At 38.0% G+C, this 27,332-nt stretch overlaps 1 protein-coding gene across 1 annotated transcript; it reads right to left on the bottom strand.

Annotated features, from left to right (window-relative positions):
- Nucleotides 1–518: 518 nt before the first annotated feature.
- psmc6 (proteasome 26S subunit, ATPase 6) lies at nt 519–24,829 on the bottom strand. The gene is made up of 14 exons (XM_043697658.2): nt 24,685–24,829; nt 21,033–21,112; nt 20,911–20,950; nt 20,767–20,819; nt 14,742–14,809; nt 14,274–14,388; nt 14,074–14,161; nt 13,329–13,390; nt 13,087–13,210; nt 12,821–12,882; nt 5,805–5,925; nt 5,626–5,706; nt 1,752–1,823; nt 519–1,546 (listed from the first exon to the last, which is right to left on the bottom strand). The coding sequence occupies exons 1-14, from the start codon at nt 24,767–24,769 to the stop codon at nt 1,428–1,430; spliced, it is 1,170 nt and encodes a 389-aa protein (XP_043553593.1). The 5' UTR covers nt 24,770–24,829; the 3' UTR covers nt 519–1,427.
- Nucleotides 24,830–27,332: the final 2,503 nt, after the last annotated feature.

The raw sequence follows: 27,332 nt of genomic DNA, 5'->3' as shown, positions 1-27,332 counted from the left end.
CATATGTTCATACAACCAGTTTGTGCCAATTTTTATCTTTCATATCAGGTATAATTAAAATAAAGTATTTCTATTGGGAAATATGGTTCAAACACATTGAATTAGATATTTTGAATTAAGATTTACAAAAAGCTTTAAAGAAAATCTATGATAATACTTATTGAATGACTTTTTAATGTTTTTGAAAAATAAACTTTTACTTCAAAGCTTCACCAATCGTAAAGACCTGAGCATTACTGACATTTTTCATCCTCAACAATTAGTCAGATCTTTTGATTGTGTGCATTTTGAATTTATACACTTAACTGAGTCTCTGACTGCAAAAGGTGTGCATCAGCAAATGCTGACAGGTAGAAGGACAAGCCCTCTCACCCTATGAAAATTTGCTGGTGTCTAAGACTTCAATGTAACAGAAATTTAATTGTCAAAGTTTAATTTCATACAACTGATTATATTTATTTAATGCTGTTGTATATTTAAAAACTGTGCAAAGAGAAAACACCTATGATCACTATCACTTATGATCATAATTTCTTTATTCACAGAAAAGAATTGTTTATCTTTCTTTCATAGTTACTCATTTCTATTTTGCTTACACATATTCAGCTAAAACACATTCTCTTCAGAATAAGTGATGAGGCGAAATGAAATCTTTCTGTACAAAAGCCTAGAAACTGAGTAATTATGAAGTGAGAATCTTTTATATTTCTTTTGGAAACTTATTTCTATTAAATATTATACAAGTTGATTAACATATAAACAGTACACTAAAGGGCAAGTGGTCTAAGTACTTCTACGAGCACATCTCAGAAATTCTGTAGCACCATGTCTAATTCTCCACCCTGCCATACCATATCCTAGATCCTGTTCCCAGAGGTCTGTTTCTAATGTTGATAAATCAATGTCCTTGGTTAATGATAATAAAATACACTTTTTCAAAACTTCTGATTCACCATGAAAATGCCACAGGAGATCTGTAAGTGTTACATAAGTATTCAACAAATAGCTGGTCAAATTCTTGTAAATTTAAATTTTATTGAGGCCTGGGGAAAATGAATCAAATTCATCAAAAACCTATAAATCTGTATTTTGACCGTCACACCACAAAGGCTTTAAGTGTCATTTGTATACAAGAGAATGCATTACACTGTTAAGACAGACCTGTCTCTGTGCTAACATTTGCTTTTTAAAATTATTTTCAACAGAATATTTTTTCTAGCAGCCAAACCGTGGCCTTAGAAAAAGTCAGTACGTATATAATGCAGCAGAACATGAAAGTTAGTGGTCACCTACAGTCTGCAGCATATTAACATACACTTGTAATGAATTACAGTATAGAGCCACCGACATATTCCTCTCCCTTTTAAGGTTTGTATGCTTTTAAACCCTTTTAAACTGTACAATTAAGATTAAAAAGGTGGGTTATTTTATACAGGTTTATAGTCAAGCTTGGATTCTAGCTTCTTCGAGTCAGCAACTTTGCGAACAGCCTTCATAAAGTCCTCTTGGATAACATAGTCACGATCAGCACGGATTGCAAACATACCTGAACAAGAAAAGTTTAAAATACATATTTACTTTCAACTCATAAGATTACAAAAATGTTTCAAAATGGCTTAAAAAAATGACATCTTAGCATTTCCTTTTCAGAATAATCATTTAAGATTGTTCTTTACAGCATACCAAAAGAAGTATGTAATAAATGGTAAATATATTCCAATGGCAAAAGTTTAAATTACTTTCAAACATACCTGCTTCAGTGCAGACATTTCTCAAATCTGCACCATTAAATCCATCTGACAGCTTGACAACCGCTTCATAATCTGTAAAATTAACCAAAGAAGTGCTTTAGCTTGAAAAAAATTAATGATATGAATCAATTTATAAAAAGGTAAATAAAGTCACCATTAAAATTGTGTTATAAATGTTTTCTTCCTTTGTTTGATGCTGGACAGGCAGTATTTGATATCGTTCTCACTGCGGACTTTATAGCATACTATGTTCCCCTACCTCAAGCATTTTTCCACTCTGCATGGTGTTAGGCATGGTTTGTGCCCACATCTGGGATGCAACTCTCACCCATAGCAAGATTGGTCAGCAGTTCTGCAGTGCTAAAGTAGTGGTCACTGCAGGTATTATAGTCAGCCTTTGGAGAAGGGGAGGCTACGGAAGCTGGATTAAAGGTAAGACAGTTGGCAGGCCCAGACTTTTTAAAGGGTAAAACAGTGTTCATGGGAAAAGGCACTTAGGTGGACACTAATGGAGGCCCCTAACCCCAACACCTCCACCTCCACCTCCCCCTCTCCTTTAGCCACTCCCATAAATTGGAAGATGGTTGGAAGCAAATACAGCAGCCATGATGCATAACATTCAGCCATTATCCATTAGCAATACTTTTGTTGAATTGTAGCAATACTCTCTTACTAAATCTCCTAATACTGCTACGTATTTAAAGAATGATCTGAATCAAAAACAAAAATTGCTGGACAAACTCAGCAGGTCTGGCAGCATCCACAGAGAGAAAGCAGAGTTAACATTTCAAGCCTGGTGACTCTTCATCAGAACTTTGTTTTATTTAAAGAAGGTCTATGTAGTTAATATGCAATTTAGGAGCACCAGTAAAAGGCTTCATCCCACAAGCTTACTCCTCCATTTAATAAAATCATGATCTTAAGATTGTCACCTCAAATTTACATTCCTATCTATCTCTGAAAACTTGTCACCCTTGCTTAACAAGACTTTATTTAACTCTGCCATAGAAATATTCAAGGACTCTGCTTCCACCATCTTTCCAGAAAGAGTGTTTCAAAGACTCATGGTCCTTTAAGCGAAAACAATTCACCTATTCTAAATGGGTGATCTCTGATGTTTAAAAATGATCCCAAGTTTAAGATTCTCCAAGAAGAGGAAACATCCTCTCCATATCTGCCATGTCAAGACCCTTCAAGGTCTTGTCTGTTTCAATTAAGTCACTTCAAATTTCCTAAACTTCAGTATATACAAGCCTAGACTATCCAACTTTCCCTCATAAGACAAATACCCTCATTCTAGCTAATGGTCTAGTCAACCTTATCTGAACTATCTCCAGTGTATTTACTTCCGTCCTTCCTTAAATACAATGGCACAACTCTCCAGATGCAGTCTCACTAATACCTGGTTAAATTTCCCTATTTCTCTATTCAATTTCTTTGTGATAAATGATAACATTTTATTAGCTTTCCTAATTGCCGTACCTACATACATACCATTTAAAATTTATACACAAGAATACCCAGATCCTTTTGCATCCCAGAGCTCTGCAATCTCTGACTATTTAGAACTCCACTTAAGTATGTTACACCCATTCATGATAGATAGAACTTTACCCTGCATTGTTTCATTGCTACCTTCAGAATGCATGTTGAAACCTTAAGGAATAAAAGTGGAAGATACTTTTTATCGTTACTTTGATTACATAAAAGAAACAAAACGTTCCTTCGGATACTAAACTGTCTTTTTTTGGATTAAGTCATTTATTATACTGTGCTTCTTAACATAGTAAAAATGCAGGACAATGAAAACAGGTTCCTATAGTATAAAGTACTTGCGCAAACAGATTTAATGATTAAAAAGTACGGTCACAGCCATTTTATTATTTCCATCAGGTCCACAGCGTGCAGCAACTTGCATGATAACTGACAACTGCTAATTATTTTCCCTAAATATACTGTATCTGAAACCTGTGGATCTACTTTGAAGCTCTGCATGTAACTAACCAATAAAAGAGCAGATGGGGTTGATGTCCTTCGGATGTGTAAACATTGTAACAGATGTGAAATACTGAAGATGAAAAAACGAAAAAAGTCAACGAAGACAAGAGCCTGGCACTGTAGAATCTAATAAATAGCATGCAAAAGTATTGCTTTTCTTTAATCTTCACATATAAGTTCCATATATTCAGTTTTAACTTTTTAATTGAAACTAGCTATCAGAACCTGGCAAGGAGTGGGATTCACTGGTAAAACACCAGGGCAGATGCACAGCTTATATTTCAAGTAACATCACAGATGAATTACTTTATTGCTCATTATTTAAAAATCAGGAAAAATAGGAATGGTGTACATTGTACTTTTGTAGCCAATGCTCTTAAAAAAATTCTAACTACTGTTCTTGTTAAATACATAAAATATGGTCTCAAAAGATAAGAATCGCAATAAACCAGATAACGTGTTATGGTATTTTTGTTGAGAAATGAACACTGGCAAGGAATTTTATCAACTCCCTGTTTTTCTTTGAATAATACTATAGAAAATCAACAGGAGAGTCAAAACAATCCTGTGCCAATCCTCCCTTCTCTGCTATTTCCTCAACTCTTCTCCGCCTTGGATTTTTAGTGCCACTCATGTTGGTAATGGAAGTTGCAGTTATATCACCATGTAAAACAATATCACAATTAATTACCCATCAAAAGGGTAATTTCTGTTAAGGTGCTTAATAGTTAACATGAGATATACCAGAATCATGATTTTAAACCTGCATATGTCACAGAGATGACGACAAGGCCTCCTGTACTGTCAATGCAAGTTTACTTATATTATGGGGTTTAATGACAAAACATTAAAAAGTCATTGGCTTCTTTTTGGTTTTGGATAATCAAGTATTGATCTTAGCTTAGAAAAACCCAGAGATTGGAGAACTTGGCATTTTGAAAAGGACCTGATTGAAGTCAGATGTGAGTGTAGTTTCTCCCAGGAGAAGGGGATTGTTAAGAGCAGTTTAGGGAATAAATTACTTCAGTGGAAGAGTGTACTCTGCAAAACTGCTGACCAGGATTGTTTGGTTGGAATCCCGCAGATTATTAAGACTGTGAAAGTCTAAACTCTTGATTGTATGAATATTCAAGGAAAAGGCTTCACAGCTCACAAAACTGGAACTGAGAAGCAGTTAAGTAACAACTAAACAGATTTGATAGGAAAGTAAAATTTCTCTGCAGTTTTGAGCATCTGTAACATGATGTGTTGGGGATTTTATTTGGTCATGTTTTGAAATCTTTTAAACTATATTATATTTCAATAGCCTGGCTTGGTTTTGTTTAATTTCTTTTGTTGAATAAAACTGTTTATTGTTTAAAAAACATCTGTAGCCTTGAACATTTTAACAAAAGTTTGCCATGTTAATTTTAAAGAAACAAAATAAAATATATCAAGTCAGATTTCATTCTGGGATCTGACTTTACCATCAGGATCACCACAATTCTTTTATGATTCTAATGAACAGTAATGCAGAGCACATTTATCTAACCATACATTGTGCTTAATCCCATTAACTACCAGCATAATTTTAAAAAATTTAGTTTACTACTAAAATTCTTAATTTTCATATTGAACAGATTTTAAAACATCTGCAATGCAAAATGTACTAATATCGTAGTCATACAGCACAGAAACAGGCCTTGCAGCTCATCATAATATGCACAAGTTTTTGACAACATTGAATTCTGTAGTATACTGGAGTCTTAGCAAGCTCCATCATACAACGACAGAATGGAGGTTTCATCATTAAAACTTTTACTAAGCCATAAGACATACTCAGAAAAGCAACAGATGTTAATTGGTAAAAATAGAAAGGTGGAGGATCTTAACATACCTATTTCCCCATGCTTTGTGATGGGACCAGCATGGATCTTCAGAATATCCAGTCTTGCTTGCTCATTTGGAAGCTCGATGTCTAGAAATGTTAAGAATATTTAGTTGTATTGTCTTGCGAAATTTCAATTGGACATACTTTTTTTGAAAACCAATCTCAACTACAACAGCCATACTTACGAATCTTCCTATCAAGTCTGCCAGGACGCAACAAAGCAGGATCCAATGTATCTGGTCTGTTTGTAGCCATTATCATTTTAACTCGATGAAGAGTATCAAAGCCATCCATTTGATTCAATAGCTACAAAGGAATGCAGTTCGGTTATGAACATGAAGGCAGGCAGACAAACACTTAGTCTCAAGGCAAATATGGACTAGTACATGGATAAATGTCACTCATTCATGCGACAGTATAAAACTGACTTTGTACCTCATGTAAAATGATTACTACTTTCAATGAATGAAGTATTTTTAGCTCATGAAAAACTCATGTCATGTTAAGACTGTGACCTCACATATGAAGGTTATAACTTTGTACAGTAGACACATGATTCACATTTCAAGGATTCAATTAAATAAATTGCAAACTGACATAATACGAATGGCAAAATCTCTCCCTTGGATCTTGATATGCAATGTAAGTCTTTCTGTAGGTACAGTTCCACAATAACAACCTCTCAGGTCAGCTTTCCTTAAATGGAAATGTTCCATTCCAAATGAGATTCACAAAACAGTAATTAGTTGTCAGATTGGAGACAAAATTTAAAAAAAGAACTGTACCATATTAACCTCTTACCATTTAGTGCAGCATAATCGTTTGAAACGTTTGTTATGGACAAGACCAGACCCATCAAAACATTTCAAGAAGATAGCCCAGACCCTAACTTTGCTAGTTGTTTTAAGCAGGTGTAAAGTGGGTATTCCAGGAGAATGAGCTGGTTAAGCCATTTATTTTAGAACAAAACAGAATTTATTTACAAAATGACTTCATGAAAACAGAACACTGAATAACTTAACCTCTCCAAAAACCCAATAGATCATCCCAACTTAATGACGATGTTCCAAATACCAAATTCCCATAAACACCCTGGCACAAAAGGTAAAGTCAACAACAAATTTTTACAGGATAGAAGTCCGAGAGATAGAGTACCAGCCTGGACCTGCTTCTGTGGGTCCAGCAGCCTTTCCACTACTCTGCTAAAACAAGATACAAACCAGAGTAAAGCTGAGCTGAGAGAAATGGCCACACCCCTTTTATTGTACAACTTTTTAAAAAAACTTGATCTGTTAGCTATTATCAAATTAGCCCTAAAACCCTTCAACCCCCCCCCAGACTTTTTGGAGTCTGTGTAGTTTACAAACTCTCTGAAAAAAAAACCAAGGACTGCATAACCTTGATAAAGGAGCAGTTTTGTCACAGCTTCCTCTTTTAAAAAAAAAACCATCAATATCCAAAAATGGCTTCATTTTAAAACGCTTTAAAAGTTTTTGTTAGTACTTTAAATCACATGTATACATTACATTGACTATGTAATGTCAATGACTAAAACATGCACAGCTATATGTTTTACTCCTGCCACCGAACACCTGTTCCTCATTCAAGTCTTGACAAGGCGTCAGCAATCATGTTTTCTTGTTCTGCTACACGTACAATTTCCAAATTGAATGGCTGTAACAACAAGTTTTCTAAACAGTCTGACATTTTTGTCCTTAAAATTTCTCCACAAACTTCAATAGGTTATGATCAGTGTATATGATTGTCTTGGATATGTTACTGGTAACAAAAACGCTGAAATGTTGCAATGCCAACATCAAGCTCAAATTCTCCTTCTCAACTGTCAAATATTTCTGCTGATGAACGTTCAACCTCCTGGAGAAATACCCAATAGATCTTTCTAACTTCTCGTCATCTTCTTGCAGGAGCACAGCACCAACACGCACATCACTTGTATTGGCAGCCACCTTGAATGGCTTTGCGTAATTAGGTGTGGCTAATACCGGGGCAGTAGTTAACACACCTTTCAGGCTGTCAAATGCCTTCTGACAGTCTGCTGTCCACTGAAACGTCTTGCCTTTCTTTAGCAATTCAGTGAGTGGAGCAGCCACACTGCTTAAATTTGATACAAGTTTTCGAAAAAAATCTATTCAATTCCAGGAACCATAGTACTGCTCTTTTTGTCGATGGTATGGGAAATTCCCAAATTACCTTTGTTTTTGTATCCCGAGGGGTGCATTTGCCGGTGTCCAATAACATGGCCAGGAAGGTGACTTGGGCTTTGGCAAATTCACTTTTAGCCACGTTTATCACCAAGCTTGCCTTCCGAAGTTGATCGCACAAGTCTGATAAATGTTGTAAATGTCCCTTCAATGTGTGACTAAAAATGACCAGGTCATTGATATATATGTATAACACAGCTGTGTAATCTGGCAATGACCTTATTGGTTAGTCTCTGGAATGTGGCTGGCGTACTATTCACGCCAAATGGCATGACTTTAAACTGATACAGCTTTATGAAAGCTGAAATTGCCTTTGCTCTTTCTGACAAAGGTACCGGTCAGTATCACCTGAGCAAGTCCAATTTAGAAATATAAGTTGCTTGTCCCACCTTCTCAACACAGTCTTCCAAACCTGGAACTGGATGTGCATCAGTCTTTGTAACTGCACTGAGTTTGCGATAATCCACACATAACCGTTGGGTACCATCTGACTTTAGCAAAGCTTTGGCTTTATCATTACCATGGGTGAGCTGCAGTCACTATCACTTACTTCAATTATGCCGTCTGGGACTGCATTCAATCTCCACTGAACCTGCGCCAACTTTAGAGGGTTATGCCTATAAGGATGCCTATTGCAGCTCCTATACCTATATCATGCACAATTAGGTTAGTACCTCCCAGCTGATTTCCACTCATTCCCTCCATATGATAGTAATAACTCTTTCAGGTTATTTCAATTTTCCTCTGGAAGGTAACTCAATTTATCCCAATTTTTGACATCCTCATTGTCCACGTTAATTTTAGGAATGTCCAGTTCAGAATCCTCTGAACTTGGTTCTTCCCTCTGTGTTGTCAATAACACATTCTCCTATTGCTTCCCTTCCCTGCCAAAATACCTTTTGAGCATATTCACATGACACACAGATTTTTTTCTGTCTGAAGTCCCTATCAAGTAGCTCACCTTAATTTCCTTTCAACTTGATAAGGTCCACTAAACCTAGCTTTTAAAGGTTTATCTATCACTGGAAGTAATTCTGACTTACCAATTTCTCCTTAATCACTTTTAATGGTCCTCTCACTTCATACCCAAAAACTAATTTAAATGGACTGAATTTGATAGATTCATTTGGTGCATCTCTGATTGCAAACAGCAATCATCTGGATTGTCTTGACTATAAGCCCTCAACATGGTCTTTAATGTCTGATGCCAACTTTCTAGCGGTCCCTGCAATTCTGGATGGTATGCAGTAGATTTGAATTGTTTTATTCCCAAGCTGTCCATAACTTCCTTGAATAATTTTGACGTGAAGTTTGACTCTTGATGTGATTTTCTCTCTGTCGGTAGTCCGTATCTAGTGGATCCTTTTAGTGGTGATATTGCATAATGGGACGGCCTCTAGAAATCTAGCCGACACATCCATTATTTTTGTTTGAGGTAGGGGATATACACAATCAATCATGGCTCTTGTGAAAGGTTTCTTAAATGCAGGAATAGATCTTAAGGTGTGGGTTTTATCATTGCCTGTGGTTTTCCAATTACCTGACAGGTATGATATGTCTGGCAAAAGTCAATACATCCTTGTGCAGTCCAGGCCTGTAAAAATGTTTCTGTATTTTAGTTTGTGTTTTCCTCACCCCTAAATGACCCCTAAGTGGTAGCTCATGTGCCACTCGCAACACCTCCTTCCTATACCCCATTGGCAATACGATTTGATGAACTTCTGCCCATTTCTCATCTGCCTGAATGTGTGATGGTCTCCATTTCCTCATGAAGACATCACATTTAAGGTAATAATATTCAGCGATACATTCAGATTCCTTTTCTGTGTATGCCTTTTGATACAATTGCTTTAAGTTTTCAACTTTCTGGTAACTCAGTTAATTTATCTGAGCTAAAGATGTCTGCATCATCTTTTTTTAGATTAGATTAGATTCCTTACAGTATGGAGATAGGCCTTTCAGCCTAACAAGTCTACACCGACCATCCGAAGAGCAACATACTCAGACCCATGTTTACCCTGACTCACGTACCTAACACCATGGGCAATTTAGCATTGCCAATTCAACTGACCTGCACATCTGTGGATTGTGGGAGGAAACCGGAGCACCCGGACGAAACCTACGCAGACACGGGGAGAATGTGCAAACTCCACACAGACAGTCGCCCGAGGCAGGAGTCAAGCACAGATCCATGGCGCTGTGAGGTAGCAGTGCTAACCACTGAGCCACCGTGCTGCCCCAAATAACAGGTCCCGGTTTGTGCCAAACATCTGATCAAATAGGGTCTCTGCTAATTCCACTTCAACTTTCTATCTGTATTCTTTGATCTCTCCTGTTATTTCAATTGGTGACTTTATGACCTCATTACCACATTGTCAGGAAAAATCCCAGGATGTGTGTCCTGCAATATTTCAGTTGCCTGAGTTTCCACTGGCTTTTCAACCACAGTAGGCAGCATCCCTATTAGAGAATCAGCTATATCATTATCAAGGACAAATTATATTCATGAAGTTGAGAGTTTGTTCAGTACTCCTAACACAAATTCTCCACTCTTCACTGGACTCTCTAGCCTCACTTTACATAAATGAGTGCTTTTTGTCTCATCGCAAATTCCCGTTACTAGTAACTTTTCTGGCAATAGTCCTTCATAAGTAAATACCTTATCTTTCAGCATCACAGACTGAAAGGATCCTATGTCTCTTAATGTTGTTTACCTGCTGAACTTGGCCTATGCGAATAAACCATATACCTGCAAAGGTAAAGTTGAAGAAGATCTGGCACTTCCTCCTTAAACAACCTCCAACCAGGTTGTACATTCTACTGCAGCTTTCTAGCCTCCACTGTGCTTTGTGTTACCACTCCAACAAAATTCACTGGCTTATCCTGTTTTCCTAGATCTAGTTTCCCAATGTTTCTCCTCACCCACCAACACTGTGATTTTATGTGGCCTACTGTAGTGCAGTGAAAACACCAGAGCTTTTTAACTTCTCTGTCCCCATCAAGGGTTTCCTTTTCACCCTGTAAGTTATTCTTAGGATCTCCACAGAGATCTACCTTTCCCTTTCCACGTGAAGATTTCTCGTTTCCCCATTTTCTATCCCTTACGGATTGAAATTGATTCCGGAAGCCAAACTCTGCTTTATTGTCCAACTCAATCATCAGCCATTTCAGCTGCTAATCTTGCCGTTTTAACACTCTGCTCTTCCACAAGTTCTCCCTACTTCAGAAAGTAAATTTTTGAACTCCTGTCAAAGTGACAATTTCTGAAGTTCAATCTCTTTTTTTTTTACTCTCTTCTGCTTTTAATCATAATTCCTTGTCTTTTGCCTCATTTTCAATTGAATTCTAGCCATCTCCAAAGATTTTGATGGCATTTTCAGCAAATTTAAATGCTGAGCTACTGTTGTAATTACCTCTTCTTTCCTCATGGAAGAAGACAGCTCCAACTGCAGCTTGTCTGCTAATTCCAGCAGCTTGGCCTTAATCACCTTTTGTAAAACCTCTAAGGTCACTTCTTCCACCCCTAGAAAAGTCTTGGTGACTGAAAGAGCCATTGCTATCCCAAGCATGGTTTAAACCAACCAAATTCAACACCAGAACAAAAGTCACCAACACCTACCACTTGCTGCCTTTAGGTCCAACAACTCCTAATCCCAATATGGAACCAAAAATCATGGACGAGCCGCCAGTCTGATATGGATCAGGTTGGACCCCTCACAATATTTCAAGGTAGCCCAGACTCTAGTTGTTGTAAGCAGGAATCAAAGGAGGACCACACTGTTTTATTAAAAAGGTGCTGCAAGGCATCTATGCTCGGAGATAATAGCAGCAGCCTGTGTGCCAACAGTTGATAGACCAAGTCTCCAATGTTCCATTAAAAATGTTAATACCATCAGGTTGTAAACAGCTGCACATCAAACTTCATTTCCCTCCGAGATGAGCATGTTTTAGGTTCTCAAGGATATCTACTCCATACCTGAACTCAAGACCTATATAATTCATGTTGCCGTGGAGTTAAGAGTGTGATATGGGAAGGGTATAAGTCATTTCTGAAAAGACAGACAAAAGTAATCTGGCAGAGTCTGGAATGTAGAAAGCAACTTTGAGGTGACTGTCTCAGAGGTTCGCTGCACAGGATCGCAGGTGAAAGCTTGCAGTCAGAATAGAAAGACCAAATTCACTGTGTTAAAAGAAGGCTGGAAATATTCACTCAGTCTCGAACATAGAAAAATGTCTCCAGGGGAGAAAAAGTACCTCATTATGAAACACAGTTGGCAGATTAAAAGTTACCAGACTGAGGAAGGATAAGAACAGAAGTAAACACTTAGGAAGTAAGCATCGCTTTGTACCGCTCCAGTACAAATGAAGGGTTATTTAAAAGGACACCGTAAATGAGGGTCAAAATAATACTTTTATAAAAGGCACTTTCAGATTTTCAAGTTCAACATTTTGATTTTTAGGGTTTCATTTTGATTTTCACGGGTTCGTATTTCACTTTTACCAAATTCTTTATTCAGTGACGTAACCAGAGTAATACAAGATTCTGTATTTATGTTGACATATTGGGTATTTGGATTCTCAGAAGGAGAACCACAACTATCCTCAATAATTATCACTCCAAATTAAACTAAAGTCACAAAATAGAATGGATTTTCTCCATACTGCACAAGACTAGTACAGAAAACATCGGCAAGATGGCAAAGTTTTCTTCAACTGACTTCTACACACACCTAAATAAGGGGCAGAAAATGGTTTGAAACCATACAACAAAGCCAGAACCAGCTTGTGATTAGAAGAGTGGTTACTCAAATGTTCTGTCATTTAATGTTCACAGGGCCAACTTTACTTTTTATTGCTTGCCCCAGTCTTTGAATTTACCCAAGATTTTTGGTAGCTCTCCGGGGCAAACTCATGCCCACGTATTTTGAAACCTGCCACAATGACTCTCAGACTTTACATCACAAATATACTGTCCATACCTCCATAAGAGTTCTCTGAATCTCTCTATCAGCTGAGGTGCCTTCAGAGAAACGGCGACCACCTGCAAAAGAACATTATTGCAATAGGTTTTACTGCATTTGAAAAGTTTAAAAAGAAAAGCTTTTAGGTTCTTTGGCTGGTGGAATCAAGAAAGATGATTGTTGCATCAAAATTTGGATTGATTTTAAAGAAAATCAAGATTAAACTGTAAATCTTGCTAAAAATTAATGCCTCAAATGTAGATAGCAGAGACAGACAAGCTTACCGATAGCATCAATCTCGTCCATAAAAATAATGCATGGTTGATGATCCCTGGCATAGTTGAACATCTCTCTGATTAAACGAGCACTTTCACCAATGTATTTATCAACGATGGAGCTGGAAACAACCTATTAAAAAGTTGCAAGATTTTACATTTCAGGAATGACTGAACTATTCTTGCCAACATTCATTGTTATACTGTATTTAGTTCAAGAGAGATCAGTAGTTTAGGTTTTTTTGAAGTACCTTTAAGAAGTTGCAGTCTAACTGACTAGCAACAGCCCTTGCTAAGAGTGTTTTTCCTGTACCTGAAAAAGATTTTTAAAAAAATCATACATTGACATTCTGTTCCTTTGTATCTCATTAATAACAGAATATGTTTAACAAAGAGAAGCATATGCTTTACCAATTTACATTTTTTTGCTATGATAAAAGAAGAATGGATTATGGACTCTGTTGTTCTGTGGCACACCAGTTCTCAGCCTAATTGCAGCTTGTCAAACATTCGACCTCTGTGGCCCTTCTCTTAATTGGTCTACTGGGCATGAAATACTAATCTTCCAATATCTTTCCTCCTTTCAGAGATACGCAGAACTTGACATGTGAATAGGAGGACTACAGAATTATATGGTGCTCTTTTTATATCATGTTCTTTGGTGAGGGGTGTCCACACAATAACTTATATTGTGGAATAAATTGCATGAATCAACTGCAAAAGGTCAGTGAATATTCTTACATCTAGACACATGTAAAGGCAAATTCAATAATAAAAAGAAGTACATTGGCTCACTTTGCAAGACCTTCTCTAAAAGAAATTCACCACCAAGTTTGACTCAACCAAGAATAACCTTTTCTAGTAGCAAAGGTGGTAACGTTCTTTAAATGTTTCACAGTATATACTTTTTCAGTTTAATACAGTAGAGTGAACAGGATCAATTTCTAATTAGTCAAAAGTAATTTAATGAAAACACACCAGAGTAGTTTGTTTTACCTGGTGGTCCATAGAGTAAGCAACCTTTTGGTGGAATGATTCCTACACGTTGAAACAATTCTGGGTTTGTAAGTGGTAGCTCAATAACCTGCAAACACAAAACAACTTCATGTTAAACCAAACAGAAGAATTACAAGTTATAACCCATTTCATAGAACAATTAAGTATTTATCTTAATGCAACAAGTTTAGCATACAGACCTCTCGTAATTCCCTAATTTGTTCAGCTAATCCACCAATTTCAGAGTAAGTAACATTTCCTGGATCTTCATGAGACATATTATACACCAAAGGATCCACCTCTCTTGGCAAATACCTATTACACAAGTAGATTGCATTGAAAATGTTCCATTCTTCACTGTAGCAAGAAAGCTTTTTTATATTCATAAATACAGAGAAGTTCCTTAATAATCTGCAGTAGAATACCTTTCTGCTTAAAATAAAAGCACGCAACAGGAATTCCATTATTTTGGAACGATTCATCTAATTTCAAGTATCTAGGCATTTCAAACAACAAAACATATTCAGAATTGTGGGTGGACTAAAGCAGGAATAGCTTCAATCCATCAGGCTGTAATGTGAGACCCTCATTGTTGATATTTTAAATTACAATGCAGCCTCATTGAGCTTATTTTTTTTATTACTGAATAAAAGGCTTACAACACTTACCTCATTATAGTCAGAGTTGTCATATCCAGGGCAACTCTAGTACCAGGTTTCAACTTGCTTTTTTCAAGCTGTATTTATTAAACAAAAAAAAAATCAGAAAACACAATTTTTCTTAAAAGCAGGTTTGTGGCTTCTTTTTGATTTTTTTTTAAAAAAGCTGAGTAACAACATTTTTCCTTACACTATTAGTGTTGAAAATAATTCATCTTCCTTCTTCAATTGTTAAAGTAATCTGATTATGGAACTGTGAAACATCATGGGATATAAATGATACAAAACAGTTTGTGTTGCTCATAAAAATATGATAGTGCCTTCTGCATCACAATAATTATAAATGCTTATTCTCCTCAGAACACAGAAGGCCAAAGGGAATTTGACAATCATGAAGTGTTTCAATCTAGAAAATACAGAAACTATTTACAACAGCCATAGGAGTCTACATCCAGAAGGCACAAAATTAATGCAATTGAAACAAGAGTAGTGTCATAACATGATGAGAAAAGTGGTCAGAGTTTGGAATGTATTGTGTGATAGGGTTGAGAATACAGATTCAAAAGGAATTTGAATGAATACTTGGAGGAAAAACGTCAAGGATATAGGGAAAGGTCTGGGGAGATGGGTAACTGGATTGCTCTTTAAAAATGTTAACAGACTTAATGGACCTACTGGCCTCCTGTGTTGCACTAATCTATGATTCTATGATATATTGTAATAGTTTGTCCCAAAGGGATACTTCATTCTAAAATATCTTGTGTACGACCACATTTTTAATAGATAGCCATCATCTTAGCTGTATTTCTACAACTGAACATCAAAGAAGCAGAACAATTTGTTCTGCAGTCTTGGTTGTTCATCTTTCTCAGTCATCCCAGTGTTTAGTTCAGCACATCACATCAGAAATCCGAATGATAATGTTTATCAGTTTTAGCAGGCGATCACATCATACAGATTTTTAACTTTAAAACAACAAATCTGGCACACACTACGCTCTGGACAAATATTCAAACCAAATGATTACTGGAATTTTACAAGGACTACTTCCATTGTGTACAGTCCACAACACTAATATGTCTAGGTAATATTTGGTTACAACACAAAGTATTTTTACCTCCATTACGCTCAAGGCTTAAACTTTTATCTGAGAAGACAATTAAACTTTTAAACAGAGGACAGGTCAATGGTTGTACAGCACAAATGTAGAGTTTTCTTTAACATTTGTGCAAGAATAGGGTTGAAACAGTTGTCAAATAGAGAACATACACACTATTTTACATACAAAATAACTTTGCACAGACACCCTGAAGGAGAAGATGATTAGATAATTTAATGTATTAGCCAGTACATTAATAAATTTCAAGAAACATTTCAGTTAGATTGAAAGCCAATCAAACATATATAAGGGGAAGTAGGTCTGATGCAATATCAACTTGTATTTAAATCTAAAGTTTCCTTTAAATTTTGTGTCATGAGTGGCCTGCACATTTTACTTTGATTTATGATCATGCATGTACAGCATCTTGCAGTACTTGTCAGCATTGAGAGATAGCTCCTGGAGGCAGATGTGTAACTTTTTGGGAAAAATGTTAGATTAGATTAGATTAGATTAGATTAGATTCCCTACAGTGTGGAAACAGGCCCTTCGGCCCAATAAGTCCACACCAACCCTCCGAAGAGTAACCCACCCAGTCCCATTTTCCTCTGACTAATGCACCTAACACTACGGGCAATTTAGCATGGCCAATTCACCTGATCTGCACATCTTTGGACTGTGGGAGGAAACCGGAGCACCCGGAGGAAACCCACAGACACGGGGAGAATGTGCAAACTCCACACAGACAGTAGCCAGAGGCTGGAATCGAACCTGGGACCCTGGTGCTGTGAGACAGCAGTGTTAACCACTGTAAAATGTCCCAAGATATTTCAGGACATTATCACACAAGTTTTAACATCCATCCACAAATCAAGATTGGGCAGGTGACTAAAAGCTTGCCAAAGAGGTAGATTTTATAGGAGAATCCTGAGGGGACGCAGATGTGAATACATTTAAGAAGAAATTCCATTGAGTGGGGCCCAGACAGCTGAAGGAGCAATTGATGAGGAAAGTTAGGCAATATATTCATTTAGCATAGTTTTTGTGAAAAGGTGGCACAGAAGAAACAATAAAACAAGAAATTCTTTTGACAATGTCCACAAATGTCTAATTCAATAATTAATCAGAATCAAGATGACTGGGCACCACTTTAACATCAGTGGTGGGGAAACTGTTGGAAAAAGTTCTAAGGGACAGAATTACTCTCCACTTGCAGAGACAAGGATTAATCAAATATAACTGGTATGGCTTCATCAAGGGAGATCATTTCTGACAGGTTTTACTGAGTTTCTTGAGGTGGTGACTAGATGTGTGGATAAGGGTAACATAAAGGATGTAGTCTATAAGGCCATTGAAAAGGTCTAACATGGGAGAACAGTCAAGAAACTAAAAGCCCAAGAAAACCATAATACGCACAGCTGTAGGCCGTTCAGCCCTGTGAGCCTGCTCTGCCATTCAAGACGATCTGATTGACCTAACATTTCTCACATCCACTTTCCTGCAATTTTCCCATAACCCTCAACTCCCATACTGATCAAGAATCTATGTCAGCCTTAAATAAGCACTATGCCCCCAGAGCTCTCTGTGGCAAATGGGTTCCAAAGACACTCAATCCTGAGAAGAAATTCCTCATTATTTCAGTCTCAAATTGGCATCAAATTATTCTGAAACTGTGCCTCTCATCCTAGACTTGCCCTTGAGGCAAAACATCTTTCTAGCACTTAACCTATCACACCTCTTCAGAATCCTATGTTTCAATGAGATCACTCTCATTCTTCTAAACTCAAGTAGAATTCCAGCCTGTTTAAAAAAAAAAACAAGAAACTGTGGATGCTGGAAATATGAAACAAAACAGAAGTAGCTGCAGAAACTCAGCAGGTCTAGCAACGTGTGTGGAGAGAAAGGAGTCACATTTTTGGGTACAATGACCATTCTTCAGAACTCAGAAGCCTTTGCTCAGAAGACATTTCCTCTATACTAGGGATCATTCACTGAACTGCATCCAATGGTATCTTTCCTTAAATAAGGAGACCAAAACTGCTCATAGTACTTCAGGTGCAGTCTCATTAGCACCATGTACAGCTGCAACAAGACTCTTCTTATTCTTAAACTGCAACCCTATTGAAATAAGGGCCAACATTCCATTAGCCTCCCTATTTACCTGCTGTACCCGCATGCTACTATGTGTGTCCAGGATACTTTAAATAATTTTCGATCTATTTTGCTGAGTGGTGGGGGTAGAGGGAGATAGTCAAAGACTGTTTTCATGACTGGAAACCGCCAGATTTGGTCTGGGTCCCTTACTGTTCGTAGTGTACATTAATGGTCTAGACAATTGTAGGATGTTTGATGAGTACATTTTTCTGATCGCTATTTACCACACCATCGATTTTCAAGCAAAGAAGAAAGCTTTAAACTACATGACAATACAGAACAATAATAAATGGAATTTAATCCAAAAAACGAGAGGTGATTCATTTTGAGGACTAAATGGCAAAGGAGTACATAATGAATGGTAGGACCTTAGGAAGTACAGAGGACCAGAGGGACCTTAACGTGCATGTTCACTAATCCTTGAAGGCAACAGGACAACTGAATAAGATGGTTAAGACGTATGGGATGCATAGCTTTATTCATCAAGGCATTTTCTACAACAGCAGAGAAGTTATAATTGAGTGTACAATGTGAGTTATGCCACAGCTGGAGTATTGTATGCACTTTTGGTTGCCAGACTATAGAAAGGATATGGTTGTACGTGAAAGGGTGCAGATTGTACTAGAAATTCACCAGAATTTTGTCTAGCAGGCTGGTTTTGCAATGCAAACACTACATAGAGAAGGAAGGGTGTTATAAAATAGTGCTAACAATGAACACTGAGGTATCATATTGGTTACATAGTTAGTGATGTGCATATATTTCCAAAACAATTGGGATCAATTGTTGTCTGGATACTATTACCTAAAATGTTAATTGCCTACAATTGGAAAAGTCTGCAACCACAAGAAGAATTCAATTTAATGGTTTGTCTTTAACTCTCATTGACTGGTTCATTCTTGACAAATTGTTACTGACATTGCAAAATATTTCTCTCATAAATAAATCTGTTGGTAATTCAGCTTGTACAGGGTCTGACAAGATTCATTTATTGTCTGTTAAAAGGTATAGCCGAATTACTTTTTGCTACATTTTCATAGCCAAGTGCAATCATTTGCCAAAATCTAGTCTCCCTACAATGATTAGGGTGGCATCTCAAGTTTCTTAATGAGTAATGAATGATATCCTGTCTCTACATCAGAAATGCTGATAACTATTACAGAAGAGGTGGTCTTAAAATGCATAAAGGAAGATAAATTCCTGGGACCTGATCAAGTGTATTCCAGAACTTTGTGAGAAGCTAGGGAAGAAATTGCTGGGGGCCTTGCAACAGGTGAGGTGCCAGAAGACTGGAAGGTGGCTAATGCGGTGCCATTATTTAAGATAGATGGTAAAGAAAAGCTAGGGAACTATAGACTGGTGAGCCTTACATCAGTGATGGCTAAGTCATTGGAGGAGATTCTGAAGGATACAATTTACAATTGGGAAGGTAATCACTGATTAGGGATAGTCAACATATTTCTGTGTGTGGGAAATCATCCTCACTAACTTGACTGAGTTTCTGGAAGAAGTGACAAAGAAGACTGAAGGAGGCAGAGCAGGAGATGTTGTCTGTATGAACTTCAGCAAAGCATTCGACAAGGTTCCGCACAGTAGACTGGTTATCAAGGTTAGATCACAAGGAATTCAGGCAGAGATAGCCAGTTAAATACAAAATTGTCTTGAATATAGGAGACAGAGGCTGGCGGTAGAGATTTGCTTTTTGGACTGGAGGCCTGTGACCAGGAATGTGTTACAAGGAGCAGTGCGGGGTCCACCACTTTTTGTGATTTATTTAAACAAATTGGATGCAAATATAAGAGGGATAGTTAGTAATTTGCAAAGGACACCAAAATTGGACAGCGAGAAAGGTCATCTCAGAAAGCCTTGATCATACGGATCTAGGGGTGCAAGTGCATTGGCCCTTGAAAGTGAAGTCACAAGTAGACATGGTGGCGAAGGCGACGTTTGGCACACTTGCCTTCATTGGTCAGTGCACTGAGTATAGGAATTGGGGCACCATGGACACTGATGAGGCCATTTATAGAAAACTGCATGACATTCTAGTCTCCCTGCTGTAGCAAAGATGTTGTTAAACTTGAAGGAGTTCAGAAAACATCTACAAGGATGTTTCCAGGGTTGGAGAGGTTGAACTATAGGGAGAGGTTGAATAGGAGGAGGCTTCTTCCCCCTGGAGTGTCAGAGGCTGAGGGGTGATCTTATAGTAGCTTATAAAAAGAAAGAGTGAATAGCCAAGGTCTTTTTGCCAGGGTAGAGGAGTGCAAAACTAGAGGGCATGGGTTTAAAGTAGAGGGAAAAGATTTAAAAGGGGCCTGAGGGGCATCATTTTCACAGAGGGCATGGAATGAGCTGCTAGAAGAGGTGCACAAGAGGGCACAATTACAACCTTTTAAAGGCATCTGGATGGTTATTTGAAAAGGAATGGTTGAGAAGGAAATGGACCAAATAAGACTTTATTGGTTTAGAATATCTAGTCAGCACGGATGAGTTGGACCAAAGGGTCGGTTTCCATGCTGTACAACTCTATAACTCTAATTGTGGCACCCTAACAAAACCATCAGCTGATTGGAATATAGACACTGAATCACTGGGGAATCTTTGGCTTGAAGCTTGCTTATAGACTCTCTTTATCTATCTTACCCATGTGCTTTAAGGTACCAGCTGACAATTTAGGAACTCAAATCTTTCCCCTTTAAAATATAAACAAAACGTGCAGCCAGAGATTTATGGTAAAATAGCTGGTTTAAACACAACACTTCTGTATGATTTTTAATATTTTACCTGCCGACGACAGCCAACAACGTATCGTGGTCCATTTGTCGCCTTCACAATAACTATATAGAAATAAAGATAATTTTAAATGCTTTGATATGAAAGTCTGTGAAGATGAATTGTAGCCACCAGTAATTAAAATGCAATACTTACATTTCTCTTCTGTAAGCTGTTTCAGCACTTCACCGACAATCTGAGAAAAACAAATTATCATTCATACTCAACAGAAACTGTAGAAAAATACCAATCTTTTGCTGAAAGAATCAAACTCCTACCTGTCCCACACTCTGAAGAGCTTTGAGATCATTTTCAGACTTTTCATACTGCTTGGTTAGTTCTTTCAGCTGTTCTCTTACTATAAAGAAGCAAAGGGTTTGAATTTTTATTTTACAAAATTAATAAATTAATTAAGGAGGCCCTCCAGTTTCTCTTTTACAATATACATGCAGGCAATATGTTGTTTGTGCCTGTGTCGGCTCTTCGGTAAAGCTATTCAGTTAATTCCAACCTTCTGTTCTTCCTTCATTGCCCTATAATATTTTCCCATAGACTCAATTCTCAATTGAAGGTTACTATTAAGCACGTGCCCAATCACAAACCACTTAAAAAAAAAAGTTTTCTCTTGTTCATTTTTTTTTGCTAATCACCTTAAATGTTCACCTTTTGATTAGTAACCATTTTGCTACTGGAAATTGTCTTGAGTTACTATCAAAATGCTTCATGATTTTGGACATTTTTAACAAATCTTCTTTAATCTCTCTGGTCAAAGGAGAGCATCTTCAACTCGTCCAATCTCTCCAAATATCAGGCAAGAACCATCTCCAACAAAAGAGGATTAACATGCATCCCTTACATTCAAAGACATGGCCAATATTGAAACCACAACCACTGACATCCTGTGGTTACCACTGACAAGAAGCTTGGCTACATTAGCCATGTTACATGACAATGAGGGTAGGTCAGACACTGCAGTGAGTAATTCCCCAAAGAATGCCCACCATCAAAAAGGCAGACATCAGGAGTGTGATGGAATGCTGTACACTTGCCTTGATGACAGTAGATCTAATCATATTCCAGAGACTTGACACATCCAGGAAAAAAAACCCACTTGACTGGAAACGCAATCACCACCTTAAACACTTACTCCCTCCACCACTGATGCAGTCATACATATAAAAGATGAACTATGGCAACACATCAACCTTGACAACATCTCCCAAACCTCTGGGCCTCTACCACCTTGGACAAGGACAGCAGACACGGAAGCACCATATCATGTCTACTAGTTCTCCAAGCTGCATATGATTCTATCTTACAAGTTTATTTGGCATCCTTCATTGTTGCTGAGTGAAAAACATGGAACACACTTCCTAACAACACCAAGCATGCCAAACCAACCCATCATAACTTTCAGACGGGCAATTAGGGTTGGACAAATATAGTTCTTGCCAGCAACATACATTCCATTAAAGATTAAAAATAAACCAAAGTCTTCATCCTTGACAATATTTTAGAATATCTGTCTGTAACCTCTCCAAGGCCTTGACATCCTCCCTAAAGTGTGGTAACCAGAATCAAACAGTATGCCAACTGAGGTTTAACTAGTGTTTTGTAAACATTTCACACAGCTTCAAACATTTGTATGTTATTCCTAAAGGATCACACTTGTATTTTTAAATGCATCATTTGACTTTTGTGTTCAATTTTACCTGTTTGAAACTGGAAAAAGGGTCACCGGACCTGAACTGTTAGTTGTTTTCTCTCTACATATGCTGCCAGACATCCTGAGTTTTTTCCAGCGCTTTGTTTTTATTTATAGTTTGTTGTGTTTATGTGCGTATTTTGAGGATGCAAGCACTCTGTACAGAAATCTTGGTTTTAGAGAGTGCAAAGTATACTTTGTGACATTTGTCATACTTGAGACACCACAAACATTGTCAGATGGTGCTACATTGTGCACAGGCAAGTGCACAGACTTATTATACTCAAGACTTCAGATTGGTCAAAAATAACAAACTTTTCCCTTACAATTAGTGTGCAGGTTAAATGTCTATCAAATTAGAGATTTGTATTTAATCTTTGTTTCCCCTTTATATACAAAACTGCAGTTGATGGAGGTAGCAGAAAATATTCCCCAAAATCTATTCACGAGTGTGAATTTTCTCACAAGCAGGAGAGGTGATCCCACCCACCAAGAACACACTGCCATAGGTTCGTTAATTGGGCTGTACATTAGTTAAATTGCACAGTGAGGAAGAAAGGGTGTGAGCAAAGATTTTGAAAGAAATTTGATTTCAACATTATGCACAATATTCTGCTGCAAGTTTGCTATTAAAAATAATTGCTGCTTCCTTTTAATTATGTGAAGCACAAGATCACAAAAAACTGAGGAGAAGTTTCAAAACTAAATACAACTTGTGAAATATTTCATAACCAAAGAAAGTTATCTTGTGAGCTACCATTTTTCCATAAATTCATTTAAATACTATTTTCTTTGTGATAATATTTATAAGTATAAAGCGGTACTAAATAGTATAATTGTCCTGTTCTGGTGTTACATTCAGGAAATTTCCCAAAACAAACTTTGCCAACAACAAAGCATATTTATACAGCAAACTAAAAATACTGATGTTTACCAGACTGATCTTGGGATGGCAAGTTTGCCTCAAGAGCTGAGACTGCAGAAATTACGTCTGTGTGCTTTAGCATTTTAAAGAATGAGAAGTGATTTCATTTAAACTTACAAAATTCTCACAGGATGTGACAGAGCAGGAGTGGATACAAAGCTTCCTCTAGCTTGAGAGCCCAAAGCCAGGGAAAACAGTCTCAATACCAAAATTGACTCAGGATGGTGAATCTTTTGAATAGTTCTTCTCTAGCAAGTTGTGGAAATTTAATCATGGAGTATGCTCAAGACAAGAGGTTGTTACATTTGACGGAAAAAATAGCCTACTCCTGCTCCTATTTCCCATATTGCCAGTAATTAAACAAAAATAGAAATCATTAACTTAGCTTTCCACTTCACATTTACTTATTGGTCTGTTTCCAGTATTTTCTTTTTTCGTTATAGACACAGGCTACAATATGGAATTAATATTGGGAGGAACGGTTTAATTTTGTGTTTTATTTCAAACTATATACTTCAATTTCTTCAAGTAATGGGCGACCTCTTAACATGGAACTTTTATAGATCCTGTCAGTACTTCATTCAACTTTGTTAATGTCCCACACAGTTAAAGCAACATTATAAAATGAATTAAAATATAAATAAGATGAAAGTTGCGTTAAAAACTGCCTCAGGATAATTATCCTGAACCGAATTCTGCAAATGCAGAACGGTAGGGCTACTTTCATAGCTTGCAAAGGGTTGGCACACGCACGATACTAAGTAGCGTCTTTCCATGTTATTAAAAATTGCACTCTGTGTGAAAGATTAAGATACAAAACCACTTCTGGATTCAGTTTATTTCCCAAATACCCTCAATATCTATCCAATTAGTCAGGAGATGAGTGACAATAAATTTTAATTCCGGATTTGTTTAATGAACTGAATTTGAATTCCCAGGATGGAATTTGAATTTATGGCTTCAGTTCATTAGGCGCTGATGGTTGTGATCATCTTCCTTCCAATGGGGCGCACAACAAACTCCATTCAGTTCGCACCGAATCCCGGATTACAATTTCCCACATTTCACTTGCGCACTTTAGATTATGAATCACAGTGTACGTGCCGGGAACTGGAGGGAAGGCCGGCAGACGGGCAGCCCGCTCCGGCTGCACATGAAGCTGCGATTCACTCGGCCCCGGCTTTGCCCAGCATGACAAAGCGAGTCGGCACCGGACCCCGTTACTGTTCGATCGCACAAAACCTGGAGATCGCGTTCACACCCCAACCCACTAACAATGAGTAACATTCGGGAAACGTACGCTCTTTCAGGCGGCCGTCGATCTCTTTGTGCTCCAATAATTTTTTCCTGTAATCCTGAAGCGCTTTCTCCCTCGGATCCGCCATGTTGACGCTCAGCACCAAGCACCGCCGGACGGGGAGAAGCTTTCAGCCGCATTTGACAACGAGCCTCTTCTCGGGCACGAAAATATGACCACACAGATATCTTACCTCCAAACCGTATAGCCTCTAGTGGCTGGAGGTGGTATGGCTGAGTCCATGAACTGTATCTTGTTTGTACTGCTGTTAATAATGAAACAGTGTAGACAGTCAGGAGACTGGAAGGACACAGCAAGCCAGGCAGCATCAGGAGGTGGAGAAGTCGATATTTCGTGTGTAACCCTTCTTCAGGACTGGGGGGTGGGTGTAGGGGGACCTGCAGATAAAGGGCGTCGGGGGGGGGGGAACTGGGTGGTGAAGTCGGGATAGGTGAAGATGGGCAGAGGGTACGACCTGGTTGGTCAACGGGAGGAATGAATCACTGGGAGGGTGGAAGGGTGGGGATGTTGGGAAGGGAGCCAGGGGATGGAAAGGGAGGTTATTTGAAATTGGATAACTGAATGTTGAGTCCTCCAGGCTATAGGCGGCTCAAACAGAACATGAGGTGTTGTTCCTCCAATTTGTGGTTTGGTTCATTGGGGCAATGGAGGAGGCCAAGGATGGTCATGTCAGAAAGGGAGTGGGAAAATAGGTGATGACTGGGAGATCTGGTCGGCACCTGCAGGCCTGGCTGAGATGCTCGGCGAACCGTTCCCTAAGTTTACTTTTGGTCTCTCCGATGTAGAGAAGACCACATCGGGAACACCTGATGCAGTAAACTAGGTTGAAGAGAGGCAGGTGAACCTTTATCTCACCTGAAAGGTCTGTTTGGGGCCCTGAATGGAGGTGAGGGGTGGTGTATCGGCAGGTTTTGCATCTTTTCTGGTTGCGGGGAAGGTACCTGGTGATTCCATGGAGTTGGTAGGGAGATTAGCGCAAACCAAGGACTGTCCTTGCAAAAGGCAAAGAGGGGTGGAGAGGGGAAGATGTTCTTGGTGATGTGGTCTATTTGGAGTTGGTGGAAGAGTTTAAGGATGATGCATTGGATGCAGAGAGTGGTGGGGTGGTAGGCAAGGACAAGGAGAATTCTGTCTTTATTGCATTTGGAGGGGGGGGGTGTAGAGCAGTGGAACTGGGAATAGAGGTGGTGCAGTCGAGGGCTGTCTGGATGACAGAGGGAGGAAAAGCAGGAAAATAATGAAAGCGCAAGCGTCCTGTGTCATATGATGTCTCAATAACTATTGTTGAGGTTTAAAGTTCTTAGTTGCCTATAAGAAGCACTGTAGTTGCTGGGAGATCTGTCGTACTGTCTGCCTTATGTTAAACTCACACATTCACTGTAGATTTTCTGCAACTGCTGAGTGATGTTTAATATCCAACTATTTCTATAGGTTGGCCTTCTTTCTGTCCTCCATTTTACCCTTCAGAAGAGATTGTACTGCTTTGAATTAAGGAGACCAAAACTGTACACAATACTTCAGATGTAATCTCACCAAAGCCATGTACAAGTATAGCAAAACATCCCTATTTTAAACTCCTTGCAATAAGCAACAGCATTCATTTGCCTACTTAATCACGCATTGTGCATGCAAACTAGATTTTTGTGACTTACATTAGAGGACATCCAAATCCTTCTATATCATGGAGTTCTGTAATCCCTTTTAATTTAAATCAATTGCTGCTTTCTTGATGTTCCTGCCAAAATGGACAAGTTTACATGTTCCCACATTAAACTTTATCTGTCAAATGTTTGCCCAGTCACTTAATCTGTTAATAATCACTTTGCAGACTACTTTAATCCTCTTCACAACTTACTCGAGGACTTATCTTTGAGTAATCGACAAATTTAACAACCATATATTTATTCCCTTCATTCAAGCTATCGACTTAAATTAGTACTTGAGGCCTCAGCACTGATCCCTGTGGAACTCCACTTGTTTTCTCTTGCCAACCTGGAAATGATCCATCTATGCTTACTGTCTGCTTTCATACACCAGCAGTCCTTAATTTGTGTAACAAATGTTGATAGAAACCTTATCAAGTGCCTTTTGGAAATCCAAGAATACCGCATGGACATTTTCTCTGTTATCCTTGTTGCTTATTAATTCCTTAAATAACTCTAACGAATTAGTCAAACACATTTTCTCTTTCACAAAACCATGCTGATTTTGACTTACAGTAAGATTTCTAAGTTTCATGCTTTAACGTTAATGACAGATTCTTGCATTTTCTCTCTGACAGATTTTATGCTACCTGACCTATAATCTCTTGATTTCTTTCTCCCTCCTTTCTTGAATGAATCTTGAATACATTTGCCATTTTCTAATCTGATGGGATATTTCCAGAAGTCTTGCAGTGGGCTTACAACTCACAAACTTTGATCAAAAAGAGTTTAGAAAAACAATAGATACGACAAAGCCTGTCACTCTAAATTATCAAAGTTATCTCTTTGACTGTTTATGTTCAAATCTAATATATACCTTTCCACCCACAATGTGAGCGAGATGACCTCTTTCTGAAAATATTATACATTTGGTATCTCCATTCAAACAATTCATGGTCTTTTAAAGGCAATATTTTTCCGAACTGT

The sequence above is a fragment of the Chiloscyllium plagiosum genome, unplaced genomic scaffold (assembly GCF_037043375.1).
Source record: "Chiloscyllium plagiosum isolate Xiang-an unplaced genomic scaffold, Cpla_swu_hap1 HiC_scaffold_8, whole genome shotgun sequence".
Classification (NCBI taxonomy): Eukaryota; Metazoa; Chordata; class Chondrichthyes; order Orectolobiformes; family Hemiscylliidae; genus Chiloscyllium; species Chiloscyllium plagiosum.
Note: the sequence above shows the minus strand (reverse complement) of the source record. Positions and strands in the feature narration are given on the sequence as shown.

Excerpts from the sequence above, each read along its gene's own strand:
- psmc6 (XM_043697658.2), bottom strand. The coding sequence starts at position 24,769 with ATGGCGGATCCGAGGGAGAAAGCGCTTCAGGATTACAGGAAAAAATTA. Across the intron at positions 14,810-20,766 it reads TTGTTGGCTGTCGTCGGCAG|CTTGAAAAAAGCAAGTTGAA; the intron begins GTAAAATATTAA and ends TAATAAATACAG. Across the intron at positions 14,162-14,273 it reads AAATTAGGGAATTACGAGAG|GTTATTGAGCTACCACTTAC; the intron begins GTCTGTATGCTA and ends TTGTGTTTGCAG.